The sequence below is a fragment of the Schistosoma haematobium genome, chromosome 3 (genome assembly GCF_000699445.3).
Source record: "Schistosoma haematobium chromosome 3, whole genome shotgun sequence".
Lineage (NCBI taxonomy): Eukaryota > Metazoa > Platyhelminthes > Trematoda > Strigeidida > Schistosomatidae > Schistosoma > Schistosoma haematobium.
The window spans coordinates 14,349,222-14,371,130 of NC_067198.1; the positions used below are offsets into that span (position 1 = coordinate 14,349,222).

Here is a 21,909-nt window from a genome sequence, read left to right on the forward strand (position 1 = left end):
TTTAAAAACTTAGTTTTTGTATTACATCATTCTGAGGACTAGAATTTGTTCACAATAAAGGACTAATACACTGAAGTCAAAACTAAGTATGAAAAATGTTAATTGAAGGTGGAAATCCTAATTTGATTTGACATTATAATGAAAAAAGCTCTTAGATTACTATCCTACTACATTGCTGGATGAAGTGAGAGACCTTACTGTCAATCACCACTCACTATCCATTGTGGTCACTATATATTTTATTTGCCTTTTTTCACAGATGTTCTTCTACGTTTACTCATTCTTTATTAATACTTTTACTATGGTGTGTATCTTATAATCCTTTGTTTAACCTCTTCTTATTAGGTTTAACACATAATACTTAATTTTCGAAGGCGCAACATTACGTAATATCAATAATAAAACTATGAAACATGTTAGGTTTAATCATTTCATTTTCTAGAATTCATTGGAGAAAATATAATTTATTTTAATTCTGTTAGTGAGCATATCTAGTCAGTGACCGTACATACAGCGTGATAGGTAATTTTGTTAATCTGATGACTTATTCAGTGGAAGATAACAATTACTCTCAGTTACTCTTTCTGGTATACTTGACAAATCACTTCTGAGCACACTTTGTTTAGGAAAACTAGTTGAGAACAAATAATCTGTTGATTGCTAGTAATTCTTCTTGATAATTGATAAATATGTGTACATGGACAACATGAGTGAAAAAATCCCGTTGAGATCGTCAACCGATCAATGCTAGACCACTATGGAAAACCTGGAAGCACTTTACGGCCGTTTTGTTCTAGTATGGACACCTCATTGGCGTGCATCGATGGACTCTCATGTGGTAATCTAACACAGGACTTTGTATCTCACGCATGAACGCTTAACCTCCAAGCCAGTGAGCCCGCATCCAACGGTTGTAATATTTAACTTCAATCAATCCACGGTATTGCGGGACTATCTTCAACTGTCTTCAGTTGGTAACTGCCTCACAGCCACTCCACTGGACACGGCTTCTCACTAGGACAAGAAAATCTTTATTTTATAGTGTGAAAATTACGGAAGAAAATCTTAAATGATCCTATACTTTTTTGTTCAACCTTCTCTTATCTTTAGTCAAGTATATAAACTTTCATATTTTAGCTCACAGGTTAATTGTGTTTTAAATTTTAACGACAATTTAACGTTACAGTGTTCTTTACATTTATGGATTACTTAATTTTTTTACTAATCGGATTATTAAATGTTCATGTTAATTTTACAAATTATCAATGACTATATTTTAATACTCATGGGACACGTATATTTTCACATTAAGTTAATCTAAAAATTAGAAATAATTACTTAATTAGATCACTGAATAAAATATCTATTGTGTGACCTTAGAAGTAAATATATGGGAATTTTTGGTTCTAGGGAAACACTGTTATACTCTAATAGATTCACTAAATTCCTCACAAAAAAAAACAAACTTGGATGTAGTACATTCAAACTGTGTTAAGAGGTGAAATCTAAAATGTACACTTCACCTTGTTTGGGACGCGTCAGTTGAACTTTCCTTCATCCAAGTGTTGATGTTCACATTGAGATTGGAGGCCGATCCTTATCGCCTCTAAAACAAATATGTTATTCACTAAAGTTACTTATGGAAGACAGCTTGTTTACTTACTTACCTACTTATTTACTTAAGCCTGTTAACCCTAGTGGAAAAGCATAGGGCACCCACTAGCATTCTCCATCGGAATCTGTCCTGGGCAATCCTTCCCAACTTTTTTTTCACGTTCTATCTTTTTTCTTCATGTCTGCTTCCAGTTACCAACTCAGTATGTTCTTTGGTCTTCCTCCTTTCCTTTTCCCTTCGGGAATGCAAGTTAGCGCTCGCCTCATGATACAGTTTGATGATTTCCACAATGTATGTCCTATCCACCTCCAGTGTTTTTTCCTAATTTCCACTTTAGCTGGAAGCTGATTTGCTCTATACCACAGTAGGCTGTTGTTGATGGTATTCGACAAACTGATATTGAATATCTTGCATAGACAATTGTTTAGAAACTTGTTTAAACTCCGCCTATAGCTGTTCTTGTGTCACTGTCGGTCACAAGCCCGGGCAAAGGAGGAGGGTTGGGCATGGAGTCAGCAACCCTATCCCTTAGAAAACAACTTTGCTAAAAAACACTAGTCAGAATAAATAGTTTAATATCTGCCCTTTGAGTTGAAGGATCCTCATTCAAAAGAATTATGACGCCTCATTATGAAAGCCGAGATTATTCGGAAGTCACGGGGCCGATACATATTCTAACAACCAGAGCAACAATTAATATAGGTTCATGTGATGTTCGGACAACGTCGGAGATCGGTAGCACTAATCGACTTGTTTAACTTGTATGATATTTATTCTCAGTGATATGTATTATCTTCTGGTTGACACTCAGGACTAGGACGTAACTTTTTTACTCGTTAGTACTTGTCAGCAAAATACATTAGTTTGAATCTGTATTTTTCTGACGATGATTTTGTTCGAATAAATTGAATATATCACCTGACTGATAAAAATAACTCCGAAATATTTAATTGGTTTTCTGACACATAAAATAGATAATTTCAGATCAGGTAAGACTGGAATACCAGATGACAATAATGTATATCTCAAATATATCTGGTCTTCGGGTTCAGGGAAGATATGGACTATAAATACAAAGTTTTGTAGTTCGTAACAAATTATCAGGTATCGAATATGAGAAAAATAACCCCGAGTTACACAAATAAAAGCCTACTACATAAAACTGTGATCAGTTTTATTGACAGAGACCTAATGACCAAATACCTTCAATAAACTATTGGTATAAACGTTATTTTTCCAACGGTTTGATGTTATTTAAACTTTCACGGTTAACCATGATCCATATATGTATATATGGTTCTTACTGACTTTGATAAACAGTATTTTGTGAAAGCAAGGTAAATTCTTTTAAGGACATCGTTTATCCAATCAAACAAGTTTTTGGGATTAAACTTCAAGGATTGGAAAACTTTTAGTAGCTCTGAGCTCCAATTTGAGGTACCCAATGTGTTGTACTACCGCAACAACAAAATTTCAGTTATATTTATAATACATAATTTGTTCATTTTGACTGTGTTATTATTATTAATTTAATGATTCCAATTCTTTAAATATAACATTTTATGCTTACAATATAACTATGTATAAATATATAAGGTTCATTGGTATTTAACCAAATCAAAGGTATACTCGAGTTGTATCTGAGATTATAAGATTATAAATCCCATACGCCTTAGAAATATTACTACAATACGATTTCATTTATGGAAAGACATGTGAAGTAGTATTAGAATCCACATGCTAGTTTGTGATTCATTTATTCTTTTACAAAACACAGTGGCCTCTCTTAAGTTGAATATTGAAAATGTTAACTCAACTTATCAGTTACAAAATAAAACGGTTTACAATATGGATTTACCACAATTCTTATATGGTAACTCTATAACATCCCCATAGAAAACTACTATTTCAGTGGTTAAAATTCTTAATAAAATGTATCACAATATTTCAGATGACTCAGTGTCCTATTGAATAAGGCTGTCATATTTGAAAGGAGATTGCTACTAGGTTTAAAATTAAATATGATCGTCAATATCGATCCGGGCAAGTTCACCTGACGAGTCCCAAACAAAACGAAACCTATGTATTGTTTTGTTTTCCTAGTTGCTTTGTTTATTGAGTCATAAATTTTGTTTGCCGTTGATTATATGCTGCTTATTGTGTTTTGTCATAAAGTCAGACAACGGAAATATTCTTAATAAGAAGTGCTCCAAAAGTTAGATGTTGTTTGTTAAGTCTTTTACTTTGTTACATCTTCATCGTTGAAATCACACGTGCCAAAGTTGAATAATTAAAATAAATAAAATCTCATTTTTTACTAATTTCAAAGGGAAAGGTTTATGTGACTGAAACTAAATATTAATGGTAATGATGAAAATAATAAAACTAGATAATAGTCAAATAGTGGATTTAGTATCAAAAAAATTTACTAAACGGGAATCAGTGATTGATAACTTATGGTGTTTTTGAAGCCAAGAAACTGAAACCACTGACTGTAATGAGAAAAAGATAGAACCATTTTTGTACAGACGAACCCTGGCTTCCAGAAAGAGATGTAACTTTCTTTAAAAGTTTCTCAACATTACAATGAAAGGTAACCATGTTGAGTATGAGGAAACAATGTAAAATTTAACAATATGGGTATACAGTAGAATAAAAAACATTTTTACATATATATTCTCTCAATAAATTGGATTTCTAATAGATGATTACTTCATTAGAGCATCTGAGATACAATACTGGTTTTCACAAATAGATCGATATTATTCTCAAGTTAATAAGATCTTTTTATTATTTGGGTACGAAACAATGAAGCAGATGTAGCTTGGATAAGAATAAATACACAACATATTGTGTGCAATATTAAATTCCTATAAAACTCATCAAAGTCATAATTGTAAATACTGCTTATTATAAGTGAGTACGTGACCCAACAAAAATTAGTTGTACTCAACAACAGATGGATGAAGTAAATGAAACTTGTTTCAACATGCTAAGTAGTATATACTTAAAATAATATCAGCAAGATGATTAGGTTTCCAAATATCAAAATCTTTCAAACTCTTGACTATAAGGTCTAAAAATAGAAAGGTAGCCATACCATACACTATTCTCACAAACTTCTTTAAAGTAAACTTATAGACCACCTTAGATTACATATAGTTACAAGCTATCAAAAAATACATTTTAAAAGCTAATCTAGTTATTGGTGAATTGAAGTCTTATTTGTCTGTTGTATATTGCACAGTGAAGTAACTTTTGTCTACAGTAAAAACACTCAACATTTAGTATCTATAAGCAGGATGACGTATAAACAGAATTAAATGTTTAGGTAAGTAAGTGAACAATTAATAGACTGTTGGTATATTCGTTCCCTCCCCAGGAATAAAGAAACATTAAGCAACATTGCTACTAGGTTCTAACTGCTTATTAAATAGACGTCAATTTCGAAGAGAATACTCTTATATTCGATTTCACATTTGTATCGATGTTAATTAAGGCCATATTGTTATAATTTCACAAATAAATCCTTATGGGAAAAACAAATTATTTTTGTATTGTTAGCAGGATCAAGTACTATATATTAAGTTGAATATTTTAATCTCCAATCTTTATGTAACAAATGTCTATTTCCTGAAGAAATCAAAAATAACGTGACAAACCTAATTAAATCAGGTGGAAACTCATGTCACACAGTAAATGTTCCTATCAACCTTATTAAAACATTCTGATTTTACACCCATAACTTAAGTGTTTGAATAATAACTCAATATTTCCTTGAATTCTCGGTGCACAAATTGTTGATCTTATTGACATGAAAGTTTAAAATGTTGTCAATAAATTTAACTTTTCGATGACTTTCTGAAGACCTTGACCCATAAGTAATTAGTTGAGATTTAATTTTTAATTTTTCTTTTCAATATTTACTCATTTACTCAACGGCTTCATTTCATTGATGTTAGGACTAGCTGATATGGAAAATTTAAACCACTGGATTTTGATTCGACAGTTTAAATGTAACATTTTCACTTCTAGGCTTGAAAGTTATTGCTTCACTTGGGTGACATAGCTGTGCAATTGCTGAGTTCATTATTAAGATAAAATAGATGTCTAGATCTCCCTGAATTTCAATGCTTATCTGTCTACTTTAATTCTGTGATATTGAAAGTTCCTAAGTGAACTTTAATCTCATGATTTCAAAATGTCCTTAAAGTTACTTTATTTAATTTATATGTCTCACCTTACATATTAATTCAACACATAACTTCTCAAAGTTTTTAGGTCTTTGCAGAAAAAGTGTTTAATATTGACAAACTAACATATTTCATGCAATTGGTTCTCTTTATGAATTTAAATAGAGCAAGAACAAACATTGATGCAGAATAGTATGAATTCATATTATTTCGAGGTTTCTCGTCAGCTGTTTACAAACCAAAATTGTGATAGAATTTTTACATGGAGATAGTGTGAAACAATTGACATAAATGAATGTAAATAACTTGATTACAATAATAACTATATATATGCTAGAAACAGGTCAGAGGTCAAAAGAGGGGGGTTAATACAGGGTGGGTGGTGTAATAATTTAGTGAAGTTCATAAATTGTGTGATAATTAATGGATTAAATAATGATAAGGTAGATTACGTAATAATAATTAAATAGGGTTTGGAAAGTTAAGATGATTTAAGAGGATCAGGTGGTGGAAATGTGTGAATAAAATTTATTTTAAGAATTAGGTAATAGGGGGGAGTAGAAAATATCTTAGAATAAGTAAACGAATAAAATAACCAAAACACAAAACAAACAAACAGAAACCAAAAGATTACCAGGGTAGTGATAAGTTTAATAAAGTCTCTTTTTGGATGCATAAGTCCGGTTTCAGTTTCCTAATTGCAATGGCTTCAGCAAAGCGGAGAGTGGTAGTAGTTCTTTGTCTATTGATAATTTTAAACGCGCGCATAATATTGACGGTATGCCCGGTGTCAAGTAGATGCCGAGCTATTGCACTGTTAAAAGCTTTAGTCCCTCGCAGCGTCAAGTTCTTCGGAATATGCTCAGAAATGCGAACCTGTACACTTCTCTCAGTTCTTCCAATGTATGTGCTACGGCACGTACATGTGAATTGGTAAATGCAGTTGGAGCGACTGAGGGGAGAGGACTTGTCGATTTTCGTTTGTTTCAGTGAGCAGTATGTTTTCCATAACGTAGTCAGTTTGGCTGCCGGGTAGGTCACTTTTAAAGCGGAATTAATTCTGTGATTGATAATTCCGGCGACTTCATCTCCTTTGATTACTATTGATTAATTGGCCTAGAGGTTGGCCAAGGGCAGAGGAGTGGTTAAAGATATTTCCTCTGTACTCATAGTTCCGGTTTCGTCATCCGGATGGCTACTGCTTCAGCCGTTTGTAGGACTTTGAGTCTAACAAGCTGTAGCAAAAAATTATTGACCCTATAAATAATTGAAAAGGATTAGTTTATACTGGCACTTATGATCAGGTTGCACTAAATGGGCCAATATCGAGCTGTTCGCTTTCTTCACCAGACCTTTACTTAGTCACGCTGGGAGGTGTTCATGAGCAGGAAAATGTGAATTCCTAGAACTTCGACCAATATAACTTGCTCCATAGGAGCTGTCGAACTGAAAAATACAAAATGAGGTGGTCATTCTAGGTAATTCATCTTTTAACCTCAGTGTCATCATTGAGCACATAGAAAACACTAATCGTAGTTCTCCGGCGTTGAAAGATTGTTATATTGTCCTGCGTAATCTTATGAACTTCACTAAATTATTACACCACCCACCCTGTATTAACCCCCCTCTTTTGACCTCTGACCTGTTTCTAGCATATATATAGTTATTATTGTAATCAAGTTATTTACATTCATTTATGTCAATTGTTTCACACTATCTCCATGTAAAAATTCTATCACAATTTTGGTTTGTAAACAGCTGACGAGAAACCTCGAAATAATATGAATTCATACTATTCTGCATCAATGTTTGTTCTTGCTCTATTTAAACTAACATATAATGACAACACGAAATCTTTTGCATGGTATACGGTAAATGCTGTTTGTTGATACGCTTAGAAATTACAGAGTATTGCATTTTTTCTGCGCAATTCCAAAGAAGGAAAAATGAAGTATTCATTGCTGTATAATCTATACTAGGAAGGATATCAGTGTTGTATACTTATTCTAAAACATGGAACACAATAGTTTTTTCAATTATTTGTGATGTGCAAACAACTTAGTAAATGTAGATGCTGACTCTTTTAATACACTTATTTGATTACAAAAAAGTACAATGACTGAAGCATTTGTTCATAAAGGCATAATGCCTAAAGGAAGAATAAAACAGGTATTTGATGAGATCGGCTACAATCCGAGTTTAGTATAAAGTCAGTAGCCTAAATAAATACCTTAATTGGTTCTTTTTTATTTAACATCAAGTAAGTAGTAAATTTTACTCATGTAAATCTCATTTCCATATAACGTTTCGATTACTTTTAAATTAAAGTGGGGAAATAGAATGGTATAAAAGTGTTGAATAAATATGAATGACATCAAAATAATACAAAACGGACTAACTATGAGTCACATGATATTAACGTACAAATAGTATCTAATTGAATTTGAAATAGAAGTAGAAGTGAATTTCATTAAGACTACTGAAGAGTTATAAGTAGTAATACTCTAAGACGATCAGTCCATTTGATAAATTTACGACCATTGCAACCGTCCAAGCTAGACAATCGAGATCCCTCTCCAAACGAAGATCTTTTTCCAGACAACGGTCTCGGTCACCGAGGCGAACATCTGAAGTTTGTTGGTACCACGAAAAATACGGCACCAAAGCACGGCGCTGCACGCGACCGTGCACATTTTCTGCGGCTGACACAGAGAATCAGGGAAACGGCCCGGCCAGACAGTGATGGCGGCGCCTGTTTCTGGCCACTACCCGAGCCGTCTATTTCATGTCAGGGATCGAATTTCGAGCTTAGATTTTTTGGTCGATACAGGAGCCGAAATCAGCATCATCCCATTACACCTCTCTCAACGACGGCACCCTCAGAGTACTAAATTGTCTCTAGTCGCAGCCAATAACACAGTCATTAAAACTTATGGCGAACAATCACTTATCTTAGATCTCGGTCTGTGGGTTTTCATCGTAGCTGAAATCAAACAACCCATTATCGGGGCCGACTTTCTCGGTGCTTACAACCTACTCGTAGATATGGCAAAAAAGAAACTAATCGACAAAAACACAAGCTTACAGGTCAGTGGCACAACTATCTCCAGTTACGAAATTCATGGAGTCCGTATGTTAAGACCTGGAAACATAATTTTCACCGATATCCTGTCGAGGTATGAAAGTATAACCAGAGCTGATTATCAAAACGAACACTCCAGACATCATGTTCAACACAGTATTACTACTACAGGACCACCCATTCGCGCCAGAGCGAGAAGACTCCCTCCAAACAAGTTGCAGTTCGCTAAGAGAGAATTCGAACACATGATGCAACTTGGAATAATCAGACAATCTAACAGTCCTTGGCCCTCGCCGCTGCATATGGTTCCCAAGAAAGATCAAGACTGGCACCCATGTGGAAATTATCGCCGACTGAATAACCAGACTATCCCAGACCGGTATCCGATCCCTCACCTGCATGATTTTTCTTTAAATCTACATGGAAAACAGATTTTTTCAAAGTTAGATCTAGTCCGAGCATACCATCAAATACCGATGGTACCTGAGGATATCAAGAAAACAGCTGTAATCACACCTTTTGGCTTGTTTGAATTCTTGAGAATGCCTTTCGGACTAAAAAACGCCGCTCAAACCTTCCAGAGATTTATGGACGAAGTAACTAGCGGTTTGGATTTTGTGTTTGTCTATATCGACGATGTTTTAATCGCTAGTTCTTCCACTGAAGAACATGTTCAGCACTTACACACGCTTTTTGAACGTTTCAATAGTTATGGTGTTGTAATCAACCCTTCGAAGTGTATATTTGGCGTCTCATCTCTGGAATTCCTTGGACACCACATTGATTGCCAAGGAATTAAACCACTTGAAGAGAAAGTCAAAGCCATCACCAGTTATCCAGAACCAACCTCAGTAAAATCACTGCGTCGTTTTCTTGGAACATGCAATTTTTATCGACAATTTCTACCAAATTGTGCCTATGTACTACAGCCATTGACAGATTTACTGAAAAACGATAAATCAGGTACCAAGAAAGAAAAGAACCAAATATTCAAGTTACCTTCCGATGCCAAAGTAGCATTTGAAAAAGCTAAATCCATGATTGCTAATGCTACCATGCTCCAACACCTAAATACTGACCCCACAACACTGTTGATCCTATGCACGGATGCTTCACAAAAAGCCGTAGGGGCAGTATTACAACAGCGGGTGAACAACACGATTACCCCCATTGCCTTTTTCTCCAAGAGATAATCGCCAGCACAAGAACGTTATAGTACTTTTGGACGCGAACTCTTAGCTATGTATTTAGCAGTAAAGCATTTCAACTTTTTGCTACAGGGTCGTGATTTCATCATTATGACAGATCATAAACCCCTTTGCCATTCTTTTAGCACATCGTATGACAAACACTCCCCACGAGAAGCAAGACAACTTGATTATATCTCACAATTTACCACAGACATCAGGTTTATCAAAGGTCACACGAACATTGTTGCAGATGCACTATCTAGGAGGGATATCAATACGATGGTACTCAATCATGACATCAGCCTTGAAACGTTGGCTAAATTACATGCAGACGATGCAGAATTAAAAGCCTGCAAAGAAAAGTCTAGCTTAGACCTCAAACCTGTACCTACTCCCCTTTCAGACGAATTCATCATGTGCGACACTTCAACAGGCAACAATCGTCCGTTTGTCCCACATGCTTGCCGACGAAAAATATTCCAGCATTTGCATGGTCTTTCACATCCAGGCATCAGAGCAACAACAAAGCTCATTACCGAACGTTTTGTGTGGCCTAAAATCAACTCGGATGTTAAACGTTGGACACGTAGCTGTCTCCAGTGCCAACGCAGTAAGACGCAAAAACACACCTACAGTCCAATTGGGAAGTTCCCTATCCCTGACAAACGCTTCCATCACGTGCATTTAGATTTAGTTGGGCCTCTGCCACCATCAAACTCTTTCACACATATCCTCACCGCAATAGATAGGTTCACAAGATGGGCCATAGCATGCCCCATTAAAGACACATTGGCAGAGACAGTGGCTTCAGTTTTCCTCGACCGCTGGATATCCAACTTTGGCGTACCATCAACAATCACAACAGACCGCGGTCCCCAATTCCAGTCCGTCCTATTTCACGAGTTCACTAAACTTCTTGGAGTAAATCATGTTAAAACGACAGCTTATCATCCGGCAGCTAATGGCATGGTTGAAAGATTCCATCACCAACTAAAAAGCTCTCTGATGGCACAACCGGACTCTTCAAAATGGAGCGATGCTTTACCGCTCGTTCTCCTTGGGATTCGCTCGTCTGTAAAGGAAGACATCGGATGCACGGCCTCTGAATTAGTTTATGGCACGACATTAACGTTACCAGGACAACTGGTCAAGAATGAAACCACAACACCAGGAGACCCTTCTCGTTTTGTAAGCAGATTACTACAAATGATGCAGAGCATCAGAGCAATACCACCTCGAGAATACAACAACCGAGTCCATCTCGATAAACATTTAGAAACGTGCAAGTTTGTTTTTGTTCGAGTAGACGCGGTAAAAACGCCACTAACACCACCATATGAAGGCCCTTATAAAGTAATAAAACGCACTCACAAATATTTCATTATCAACAAAAATGGGAACCATGAGACAATTTCTATAGACCGAATAAAACCAGCTTTCTACGAAGTCCCTCAAGACACAGAAGACAATACTGCGAACAAACAATCACTCCCATCTATTACTAAGAAACAAGAGGAAGAGGAAAAACTTAGCACTACACCCTCTTGTTTAACACGTTCTGGGAGACTTATAAAAAAACCAAAGCGTTACGTACATTTTGCCATATAAAAAAACTAAAACAATCAAAGCAAACAATTATCGAGGACCTACACTATCAATTTCATCTAAAAAATTTTTTTCTTTTCACAGTGTACATAATCACATTTTTCCACAATTATTCGTTTTGTCACATTTTTTTAAAAAAATTGTTATAATAATAAACGGGTAAACTCTATTTAATTATTTATTCATTATACACAAAAATAAACAGTTCAATTTTTTGTGTGTGGGTCATTAACAGTTTTATTGTTAGCCAAACAAGACATTAAATGACAGTATATTCTTTTTTTGTGTTCGTTATGCTATGCCACATCATTGCTATTCTCAAACGATAACACACTGCATCTTATTAATGTATATGTCATATCCATCTCCATTTTCGGTAATATATAAAATTGCCAATACAAATTACTTAAACAAGTTTCCTTTACAAAAGCGAGACAAACTGATAACTTAATACACGTGTACATAAATTCAGTAAATAACCTAACTGAAATTAAATTAAATGTTTTTGAAAAGATAAGAATCAGTACAAATTTCAAATTAGAAATTGGTCTCGAACTACATGTCATTGATTAGGTCACCTCTAACAACTTGTTCATCACACAGCATATTTACTGAATAATGTATGGTAAAACTCATATATTTTTTTTATGCGGACAAATCCTAATGTATTGGCGACTCATTCTACCAGGAAATACACAATGAGAAAGGTGTGGATAAGCGTGATGGTTAGTATTTGAAAGATAACACGTGCTAAGATTTCGCAGGATTTTAAATTTTTATCCAGAACTATATTTATGATGCTCTCAAAAGATTCGCGACACACCATGCGAATTGCCTCCAGTACTTTTTGTGAAACAGCGAAATTTATCCTCAAAAGCTGGTAAAGAATGATGGAGAATAGTAAAGAATAATAAGTGATTAGCGATGATTCACGCGTTGTGAAAGTAAACGTTGAGTAATGTGAAAAGCATGCAACCTCTCTATGTAGTAAGTCAGAAGAAAATCTTTTCTATAACAATTGATCAGGAGAAGACAAAGAGAGATCGGAGAAAAAAATTACACCCACATAAATGACTTTCTACACTTTTTTACTGAAGAGTTATTAATAATACATGCTCAATCGGATTCCAACAGGTTGTTTAAGTGCTGTTTACGTCTCAGACTAAAGTTAATGGTTATACATTTGGAAGGATTGAGCGTAAAACGGTTAAAAACAGGTTATCTTTTATTATGTAACTAAAACTCATTTGGAGATGTGAAGAGGTAAATATCGGAATACATAGATTGAGATTGCTCGCATTCCCAACTAAATTGTATGCTATAGAAAATGGCAGCTCATTCAGAAAAGGATAGGGGAGAAATAGCTCCTTGTGATACATATTCTTTAGTTAGCACAGACGTTAATAACATAAATATAATTATAATTCTTCAAGTGTTTTGTACGGTATCTTAAAGTTTAACAGTTGATAGGGTTGTTTGAGAACTTAAACCGTTCAGAGGTAGATCTACATCAGTTCACATTTACAAATGTACCTACAACGTCGTCATATCTTTTCTCATTGCTTGATCTATCGTAAAATCTTGTAGTGATATTAAGCAATCTTCGTGTAATTCATTTAAACAGGATTCTTAAATTGCAATTGTACCACAATTTTGATAAATGTTTGAACTTAGTAGGAAGTGGAGATTATCTTACTAATAGATTATCTGGAGTTAGAAGTTAGCAATATAGGACTCGACAAGCGATTAGTGCCCTTTTTTTCAACTGACATTCCCAGCCACCACTTTGACTTTGGTTGTACTCTTTTGTACCTTGCAAAGCGATATGTCGTAAAATGTTCGTGTACGCTCTTGAACAGGTTATATAATTAACAGGCATAACATTATGTCGAAACAAACAAAAAGATAACTCGTTGACACATTTAGATGAAAGTGACAGATAGTCCATTCAAACAGGTGGCATGTTTGAACTTATAAGAGCGATCAACGACAGTTATTAACCTCGAGGTGTGACTTCTATGTAAGCAAAGAGGTCACATCACTCCCATCTTGCTCGAGTAGACCTCCATTATTGAAACGGATAACCTATCTTTGGTGATCTAAAATGCTGACGCCACACCCTTTCCCATGGAAAAGTATCTAAACATCAGTCTGTTTGATACTGTTTTTTTCTGTTGACATCCCTTAAAGAAGAAAGAACATACATTCTTAAGATTTCTTTCCAGAGCAATGTATAGTTCCACCATGAAATCGCTCAAAACTATTTTCGCCACTCACGTAAACTTGACTGGTTAAAAAACCTTTCATCTTTCCCTCTTGCCTTAGAAAGTACATCACTGTGAATTATGTTCGAAGGAATGTAACCAAAGTGGTGTTCGAACTAAAGATAACATCTGTTTAGCTCACACGGTAGCTGTAAGTTTGATGTACCATAACGGTCACAATCACTTTCACTCTAACATATTACTTCCATATTTTAATATTATCTTGCAGCAAGGCGTACGTACATTAAGAACAGACAAGAACGATTTCAAAAAAGTCCACACACACCTATTCATAGAAATATCCAGTAAACTTCGAAAAATTTTACCGGAGTTCATATCGGCAGAGTTGTTTAAAAGATTACGACAATTAATTCAGTATCGTAGTTAGATGGGTTGTTACTGTATGAATAAATTTGGGATTACCTATGTTGTTAAAAGCCATTTTGCCTTCCAGTTTCAAAGTAAACACAATAACAACAACCATGCCTTTTATTATCAAGGGCGTTTCTTTCAACCCGACTGAAGATTCAATAGCTCTCTAGCTCCGTGACCTGAAGTTTGAAGTTCGGAGTGTAAACCACCTCCCTCTTAGATAAGCTATCTGACGCATGTCTCGTGATTTACCATGGTTGTCACATCAGCAACTACTCCCTCTTCCTACTATTCACATCTTCGTTTCCCCTTTTATTCTTAAAATCCCGTCTCCTCGTAGTGTCTGAATTACCAACTATTAAATTTATTTACCACTGAAACAATTGTTTTCTCTTAACACTTAAATCACCGCTTTATTATTTCCATATCGTAATCGACCAACCTCCTGCCTGGTAATGTGGTAGTTTCTGGTTTCACGAAACCTTACTGTCCTGAAACAAACGCACTCAAATTACAAAATCTACAAATATCTACTCCACTGACTAGAATTAGTCAAGTTGATTGGCCAGACTACCACAAGTTGCCCATTATCAAGTACCTATAACTGCGACGAAAGAAAAAGAAGCGATTGCAAAGCAATCATTGGGTTTATACAAGCTCGTGAGGAATATATTGGGTATTGGATACGTCCGCACTTACTTTGAATGATCAAGGTCACTGAAACCAGAAGAGGCAAGTTCTTCTCAATTAATCAGTCGGTTTAGATTAATCGCTCGTGCTAACTTACTAATCAGCTCACGCTTTTTGCCTTTTTTATTCAGACACTTCTGGTGGTTCAGTGGGCTCCAACCTCTAAACTCACATTTTTTCAACTGTGTACGTTAGCTTAGAAGTTAACCGCTCGGTATTGAGAATGATGGACTAGCCGTTTCTGCTTCCCCCCACAATGCGAGATATTGGTAAGAAAAAGTGATTATTATTTGACTGTTGTTCGGGAAGCGCGCTTTTTTTGCTTACAAGTTGCAAACTGGAGATGAATATTTTGAGACGTAAGACTCAGTTACAAATCTCGGGGTTAAATTGGAGCCGAAAACAACATTACGAGAACTTCGAGCTCCAAGGTCTCTGTTCAGTTTGCTCTTTCGACGCTGACTAGGTTCAAGTCCGGATGTTTGAATATGTGGTGTGCAGATGTTATTTTTACTGCCCGGTTGCACAATCCAAAATATGTTGAACGAGTATAAACCCATTACATACATTGATGTATCGTACCTGAATCATCATATCACGGCTCATAAGGATTCCGTCTTGACTTTTAAGAGAGTAAAGACATTTTTTACCGCAAATATATCTTTGTGTATCCATTCTAAGTAATTTTATTTCCTACCTAGATGAGAACGTTGCTTTTGCCTCACTTTACAATAATCAATTCGGATTAATATTTGGACGTTCTGAGTGAGTTCGTTTCACTTTTAAAAAAAACCTAAATATTTGTTTCCTCAATAAAAACATGTTACCTAAACGCTATTCTGGACTTGTTAAAAACATGGTAAAACATGTCTACAGATTCAGGGTAAATACTAGATAGATCAGTCAAAACTACATTCTTGTTTTCTCTAGGCTATGCTCATCCTTAACTTAACTCTGTATAAATTTTAGGAAGATATTTATAACATCTTGAGTGTTAAAAAAATAAATAAATTTCGAAAGTATACCTTTTCTATTCGTTTTATACCTCGAACGGTTTGAAGTAATTAAATGGAGGATAATGTCATTATGCTTATCAAAATAGTTATTGGGAAACATATATAACAATTGACAGGTTACATAGTGCCTAATAAATGAACCAGCTGAATACTTCTATGACAAGATTTTTACAATGGTCATATAGACAAAAAAATATGAGAATATTTTGTAATAAGAAAACGTAAGTTCTGTTTTAAACTGCTCTAGTATGACCTTTTCAGTAACCAAAGTACAGGGGTTGTACAAACTTATGAATATCCGTTCCGATACCTTCACTAATAAGTAAAGAAAGGGTCTGTAAACAATGCGATATATTTGCTGAAATACGGTTGATAACTTGACGAGCCTAATTCATATGAAATTAGTGCCCGGTATCAATCAGCCTTGAATATCCTTCACTCAGCCAGATTGGACGATGCGGGAAACTGAGTTGTGCGCCATATATGATTAACTTAAGAGTAGTTGGACAGATACACCCACGTAAGCAGTAAATTCAGGCCGTTTTTCCTCATTAACGGTTGTCATTATCAGAAAACTGCGAAAAAATCACTGCGTTTGGCTGCGGTAAACGTCTTTGTATATTCTTTCCTAACCCTCGTGTTGGTATCTTATGGTCATCGTTTCGGTATTATGGCTTCAAAAACAGTGAATAGTACTATTTTCTTTGCAGTTTTGTGCCATGTGTAACTTGAATGCGTACCTTTATGTGGATTCATACGTTTCTTTAGTGTTTCCTACGAATGACCATAGAATGAAAAAGTGGGAATTATAGAAACGGCTCGATCCATTATAAAAAAGATTGATCATTTACCGAAAACAATATAGTCGATTTGTCCACCTTCCTCACACACCAGCCATTGTCTGTTAGTCTTGTTACTCATAACTGCCGTTCTGATCTTCTAGTCTTAATCCCTCAGTATATCACTTCAATCATTCATATGTTTATCATGGCTTTCTGAATTTCACTATAAGTAGTAGAGGACAAACAGGTTGACAGTAGGCCAATTAATTCCATCTGTTTTGTTCCTTCTCATGATGTCTTTTACTATGAGGTCATCATACTCATATCTTTCTCGATATTTGAACCCTTCTTCTGCTTTTCCAATTAAGTATTCGCGAATTTATATTTCCAGCATATGTTTGTTTTATCCGTTTCAGTAGCCACAGCCACCACTACTATTTCTTGTTATTTTTGAAGAAGCTCCTGATAGCATTAAAAGTATGATGTTCCTCGGATTCTTACTATACATTTTAAAGCACTGACTGCCTCTGACTAATTTAGATTCAAATAATAGATTAAATGCAAGTAACCCATCATATCGCCTGTGCACAAAGTTATTGACCAGTAATCTAACTCCTACAAGATAAAATGTGATAGTTTTTATTGTTTATTTATTTATACACCTAAACATTCGTACAAGAAGGCACCAAATTTATTCCTGTTCCTCTTATTATGAGCTTTATTTTGACCTATGAACTGTTATTATACCATTTACCATTCTTGAGTTATGCCCTGTCTATCGAATGCTACCCCCCCCACATTCACAGCCACATTTGGCTAAATCTTGTAAAAATGTTGTTTCTTATTTTATGTTACGATGTGGTCTGTTTGGTTGCTATATAAACCCCGTATGTTTGAAATACATGATTCATATCACAGAGTCTGAGATTGGCGTTCTAGACTTAACAGGCAGGGCTAGGCGGGAAGCAGGATCGCTAAGGACTCTAGACTGCTCGCATAGTTTTTATGCGTCATTGGTCCGGTCGATAATTCACTGTTCCCTAATTGGCGGTATCTTTACGTCATACATTGATAGGGGCACAAACCCACAAGTTATAATAGTAGCAATATCTTTTTAGAAAAAGGTAAATGTATAGCCTGAATAGAATTATGTCGCTAGAGGAAAATAATTTTTCATGGAAGGGTAACAGACTCGTGTTTATAATGCGTACTAGTAAAGTTGGATTAGGAATATGAAGACCCTGTTGTTAACCAAGGTGAATTACGGGATTGGATTTATCCGTCTTATACATGTCAGGTTTCCCTTAGTTCATACGAAATACTACCACTATGTTGATTATGTTTAATGGTACTCATTTGGGCATATTAATTGGGGCCTGACTGAAGAAAACATGTTCATCCTCAATATGTCATCAATTTTCGATTAGTTGGCAAAGAATCACAATTTATAGACCTAGTGATGTCTTTCTAACCATGCCGGTACGTGTTCTTGAGTTTGCAAGAAAAAAGCTCTTTGGTTGCTGTTTCTATCGGAGCATTTAGATTGTTAAACACAAAGATGAGCTGCTCATTGGTATCTTATGCTTCGTTTGTTGTATCAGTATTAAGTTAGTTGAGAAGGCAAATATTGATGCAGAATAGTATGAATTCATTTTGAGGTTTCTCGTCAGCTGCCCACAACCAAATATGTATTAGAATTTAACATTGAGGTAAGAAATAGTGTGAAACACTTGACATAATTGAATGTAAGTAAGTGGAATGACAAAGGTTATCAATAACAACTAGATATATGTACAAGAACAGGTCAGAGGTTATTTGATGTTAGAATCAAGCAAACATTAAGGATGGGTGGTGTAATAGTTGAGTGGAGTTCAGAGACAGATAAGATAAATTGTGATAATTTTAGAGGTAACGAAGGATGCATGAAATAAAAAACGGATAAGATGGGTTGCGTAATAATTTGATAGAATTTGAAGAGTTCACATAATTTAAGAGGATCAAGTGAGCAGAAATGTCTGAATGAAAGGCTGGTTTAAGAATTCTGTAATGGGAGAGGAATATAACACAAACTAGATATTTTACGAAATAAATACAATAACACTGATAAGCAAAAAACAAAAAAATTGGATTACCAGGGTAATAATAAGTTTATTACTGTCTCTTTTTGAATACATAAATCCGATTTAAGTTTTTTTTATCGCAATCGCTTCAGCAAAACGAAGAGCAGCCGTACTTCTTTGTCTGCTAATAATTTTAAAAGCATGCGGAATGTCGATGGTGTGCCTGGTGTCAATTAAATGTTGAGCTATTGCACTATTGAGAGCCTTAGTCCCTCGCAGCCTCAATTTCTTTAGAACATGTTCAGAAATGCGAACATGTACTCTTCTCTCAGTTCTTCCAATGCATACATCAAATGTTTCATACTATTTATTACTTCAATTTTAAATTCTGATACATATTTGGTTGTAAGCAGCTGAAGAGAAACCTCGAAATAAAATGGATTCATACTATTCTACATCAATATTTGTTCTGGCTTTATTTAAATTCACGAAAAGAACTAATTGCATGAAATTTTAGTGTTCCATTTTTGTTGAATTCCTTGTCTTGTGTCGTTGAAAAGTGTAGAAACCCAAACTGACTCTATTCCATGTAGCGTTTCATTTTTTTGCTTGTGTAATAATGTGAATAAATATAAATGTAACAAAATTTATGAAGCTGAGGTGTATTCACTGAGATTACCTGCCATAAAGATAGAGTTGCTAAGGCATTCATTTAAATGGTTTTGTAAATTTAATCAGTTTGGAGACTTCTAATTATGACCAGAATCCCATTGGTTCACTGAAAGATACACCCAAAACTGTTCAATGGTAGTTCTCCACTTCAATGCCCCTTACGTCAAACATAGTATACCACTAATTGTTATGTACTGTTCAGTTGAAGAAATTAAGAACTTGATGACTGCAACAGCAGGTTGTTTTCAAATTTCTTTGGTCATTTGTAGTCATTTTGAAATCAAAGCAGTTTTCAAACAGTATTTTGTTGTCTGTGGCATTCACTGATATTTGTAGTGTCAGTATGTTAGTATACCCGCATAATTTTAAATAAAGTAACTATATTTTTGTACTCTCTGCTAGAAGTATTAATTTGGCAGCTTCTACCTCTGTGATTGAAGGACTTCCTGATGAACAGAGGACATCTCCAGTTCGACGCACATTTCTGCTTGCTGTTCTTTTCGACATTATTCTAAGTTTTATTCTGTGGATTATATATACTAAAGTAAGAACTAGCTAAATTTTCGTCATTATTCGTGATTCAATTAAAAGTTTGCAAAAAGTTTCCTTGTTCAGCAGTCATTTCATTCGTCTCCCCCCTCATTAATATAAAGGTCAGAAAACAGCTAGACCATCTGTTTCTACTTAAAATTAGCAATGTTTAGCCACTCATGTCAAATTGAAAAAAGCCTCTGTAATGTTAGTGCATAGTTTTATTGTAAGATTATGTCCGGTTCACTTTACTCCGCCGAGAATGTAACCTTTCATCGAAATCACATGCCGCAGTTTCAAATATCTCACAAACAGTTAAAAGTAAAGTACGACAACATTCAATTCTGTTGTTTGACTGTTATACATAACGTTTATTGTTCAGATACATGAAAAATTACTAGTGTTTGATTATCTCTTGATTAAAAATTTTGGTCTCATCTCATAAAATCGTTAGGTAAACATTACCAATGTAGTCTATTGTAAAGAGTAGGGTTACTAAGCCACTTTTCAGATATTGGTTTGTCAGTACTAACTGAGACGAGAAAAAATGCAACGATTCGTAGTAGTTAGATAAAAATATAAGCGCAAGCCATGAGATATTGGTTAGTCTGAAGCATATAGGAATGTGTCAGAAATCACTGTTTTATCATTAAGTGGACGAAATTAGTTACATGTTAGTTGCAAAATGATTGTATGACATGTTGGTCACTGCTTTCACACTATTTCTCTCGGTTGTATCTATTTGAAGTTAAATCATCTGTATTTGTAATTGTTTTTAACGTTTCATTTGTAGTCATTTTAAGTTTTCTAATATTTTAGTAAGGTGATCTAAATTATTCATTTCATGTTTACTGATAAACCAAAAATTAATATAATATTTCGGTTATTGTTGATTGATGAATCAATCTTTTAGCCAATCATCATTTTAATTCCTTTTCATTACTGTATTGGTTTCAGCAAACGTATCCTCTCAGTATTGGTGATGCAATGTTGGAAGAAATAAAAAATTATGATTTCTCTAAATCACTTTTCGATACAGTTGTGAGTATTTTCTACTAGGATTTAACAGTATTTTAAATTTCAAGCTTCATTCTATGTTTATGTCTACTAACCGCTTTTTTATCTAGCCCGATTTACTGTAAACAGGTTGTGTACTGTTAGCTAAGAGCTAGAAGTTGGTTTTTAATGGAAACTGAGGTAAGCGGAGCATGTATTACCTATGTTTACCTATCTCGAGCTTTCTAGTGCTAATTAAAATGAGACGTTTTTGTGAGGGAAAGTTTTACGTCATTCTATCCATTTACTGAATTGAGATTGGAATTTATTGTCAGTTATGGATTAGTAAATAAAAACTTAAACCACCGATCATTTCTGTGGTAGATTCACAGGTAGGTGTTTTAGTTGAAGTTTATGAAACATAGGAAGATTAGTTTCTTTACACTGTGTTGCCGTCAATTACAGTAATATGAGTTCATTTGTTCTTCATGCTGATGCTATTAATCGACACACTATTTAGTATTCGACTGTTTCTGTTATTAATTTTTATTCATCAATTGCATTCCTCCTAATTTGATATTATTATTCTTATCAATATTATTATTACTGTTATTGATGTTCTGTCCTTGGTTTCGTTTTGTGTTGTTTTGGATGCCACTGAATCAAGTTAACAAACATTTCATCCCATGCCTCTCACTGTTTTGTCTGGTGATTTTATCTTGGGTCTCAAGTACTTCACTGAAATGTAGGATTCTCAATATATATATCCACTTGTTTATTCAAAGATTAAATTCTTCTACTTTCATTAAAGATTAGTTGCAAAACTGCAAAATCCAAAGTT

The 21,909-nt window shown here is 34.8% G+C and overlaps 1 protein-coding gene across 4 annotated transcripts in view; it reads left to right on the top strand.

Moving 5' to 3' along the window:
* The window catches only part of STARD3_1 (StAR- lipid transfer protein 3), a 65,816-nt gene that overhangs the window by 14,632 nt on the left and 29,275 nt on the right, over positions 1-21,909 (top strand). The window contains exons 1-5 of one of the 4 annotated variants that reach the window (XM_051218963.1): positions 15,019-15,053; positions 15,143-15,280; positions 15,713-15,776; positions 19,944-20,085; positions 21,030-21,113. The exons of 1 other annotated variant lie outside the window; for it this stretch is intronic. In XM_051218963.1, the coding sequence (XP_051069027.1) occupies positions 15,268-15,280; positions 15,713-15,776; positions 19,944-20,085; positions 21,030-21,113 (303 nt within the window). In that variant the 5' untranslated portion in view covers positions 15,019-15,053; positions 15,143-15,267. Of the gene's footprint in view, positions 1-15,018; positions 15,054-15,142; positions 15,281-15,712; positions 15,777-19,943; positions 20,086-21,029; positions 21,114-21,909 lie in introns of those variants that run through there. 2 more of the 4 variants (XM_051218961.1, XM_051218962.1) reach the window with 2 other exon arrangements.